We start from the raw sequence: 1731 nt of genomic DNA, 5'->3' as shown, positions 1-1731 counted from the left end.
TAAATTGATTTCGACCTTGCCCGAATGGCGATGTTCTAATAGTATTTAACTTACAGCTTTAGTAAGGAATACCTAGCGTCTCAAGAGGAATATGACGATCTGAAGGAATTCTACCGTGACTACGACCCCCCACTCGTGCCGGGTCGCTACACCTGCGTCGGGTTAGCGGGTGACCTCGCCACCAGACTCTCTCCCCTCGAGGTTCTTTATCCCGGCTTGAAGGATGCCACATACCAGGTAAGAATCATGAAAGAATTGCACATCAGTTCTTGTGCAAATCGCTTTAAGTCAATACTAAAATATTTTATGTTATTAAAAAAAAAATCAAAGTAACATCTTTATCATGCAGCAAAGACTTGGAAATAAATATATTTAAAATTCCTATGCACTTGATTTAGAACTAGGAAAAAAATATTTCTCCCTTCACCCGCAGACAGGGCTGATGGGAACCCCCTCACTGCAGCGTGTCCGGGCCTCTGACCAGAGGCCCAGATGTGGCAGGTCACAGAGGAACCACTGTACCACCACAAGGGGTTAAACTCGTTAATTATTATTACTAACAGTATCGTCTATATTAGGTTTCTTGTGAGGAAGAAGTGGTGGACGTGGACTGGTATTGCTCCGGCAGTGTCCCGCCCAACACTACCAGTATGAAAGAACATGTGATGCTGTGTGTGAGGGTGAGCGTGTGCGCCCGTCCGGGAGTCATGCTCTTCGACCCGGGCTACCACGTCGGCCATCCCGTGACTGTGATGGAGGACGGTCTCGCGCCGCAGTCGGGTCCTATCCGAGGCAGCACGGCCCGCGCTGAGGTCTCCAGGACCTTCCGCTACAAGTACCAACCGAACAACCCATCTTTCGTGGTGTGGGAAGTGACGGAGGAGCGGGAGGGAAAGCCGCCTCGAAACTTTAATAACCTGATCCACATCTCGAGGCCCTTTCCTCTCCAGCGTTGACATAGCGGAAAGAAGGAACCTCGTCTACGGTTTCAAAACGCTGCTGGGGAGGGACTGCACCGGCCAGCTCACCTGTGGACTCTACTTCCCGGTCCGCGAGTGCACCAAGACCTCGGTCACCCTGTTCCACCTCGTCGCCGGCCGCCTGTGCCACCGCAAAGTGCCCCTCGCCTATTTCCTCGATGAAGGATTTGTAGAGGAGGACGTTGAAGTGGCTGCGGCTGCGGTGGCGAAGGGCACAGGCAGGACGAAGGAGGAGCTACGTCACAGCCTGGTCGCTCTGGCTCGCCTCCTTCAGAACGGCGACTTCGTAAAGCAGGTAACGGAGCTCGACAAGTGTATCGCTGACATTGTCAAGAACCAAGGAGAGGCGTAGGAACACGTCGTGTTATTTTCGTAATTCGGAATGCAACGTCGTGAAGCCATAAATAAATTGGGAAAACCTGACATCTTGTATTATTCTCACAACAATTACATATGATTTTTTGTATAATAACAATTTTCAAATAACTCGTTTACTTCTCGATTTCAAAATAATCATACAGCGCATTCATTTATTCATTGTATAAATAATGAAAGTAGTTTCACTTCAGTGCAGAAATTATCAGTTCCACTTTTATCCGAACTGATCATAGAAATTACCTTGCTAAAATTAAGTAATGGACCCACAAAAATGTTTACAATGTAATATATATAACAATTTAATTATGTTCATAACGGCAGTATTGCAAAACTCAAAAATATAAGATAAAGTTTCAACCACTGAAATGTTTAG

The 1731-nt window shown here is 46.9% G+C and overlaps 1 protein-coding gene across 1 annotated transcript in view; it reads left to right on the top strand.

Annotated features, from left to right (window-relative positions):
• The window catches only part of LOC119594136, a gene marked incomplete at its 5' end in the record, with an annotated part of 1736 nt that extends 333 nt beyond the window's left edge, over positions 1-1403 (top strand). The window contains 3 exon segments of the mRNA XM_037943202.1: positions 57-237; positions 579-935; positions 937-1403. Coding sequence (XP_037799130.1) covers positions 57-237; positions 579-935; positions 937-1332 — 934 coding nt within the window.
• Between the last annotated feature and the right edge of the window lie 328 nt (positions 1404-1731).

Source organism: Penaeus monodon, chromosome 33 (assembly GCF_015228065.2).
Source record: "Penaeus monodon isolate SGIC_2016 chromosome 33, NSTDA_Pmon_1, whole genome shotgun sequence".
In the NCBI taxonomy this organism is placed as follows: domain Eukaryota; kingdom Metazoa; phylum Arthropoda; class Malacostraca; order Decapoda; family Penaeidae; genus Penaeus; species Penaeus monodon.
This window is presented reverse-complemented; position numbering and strand designations above follow the sequence as displayed.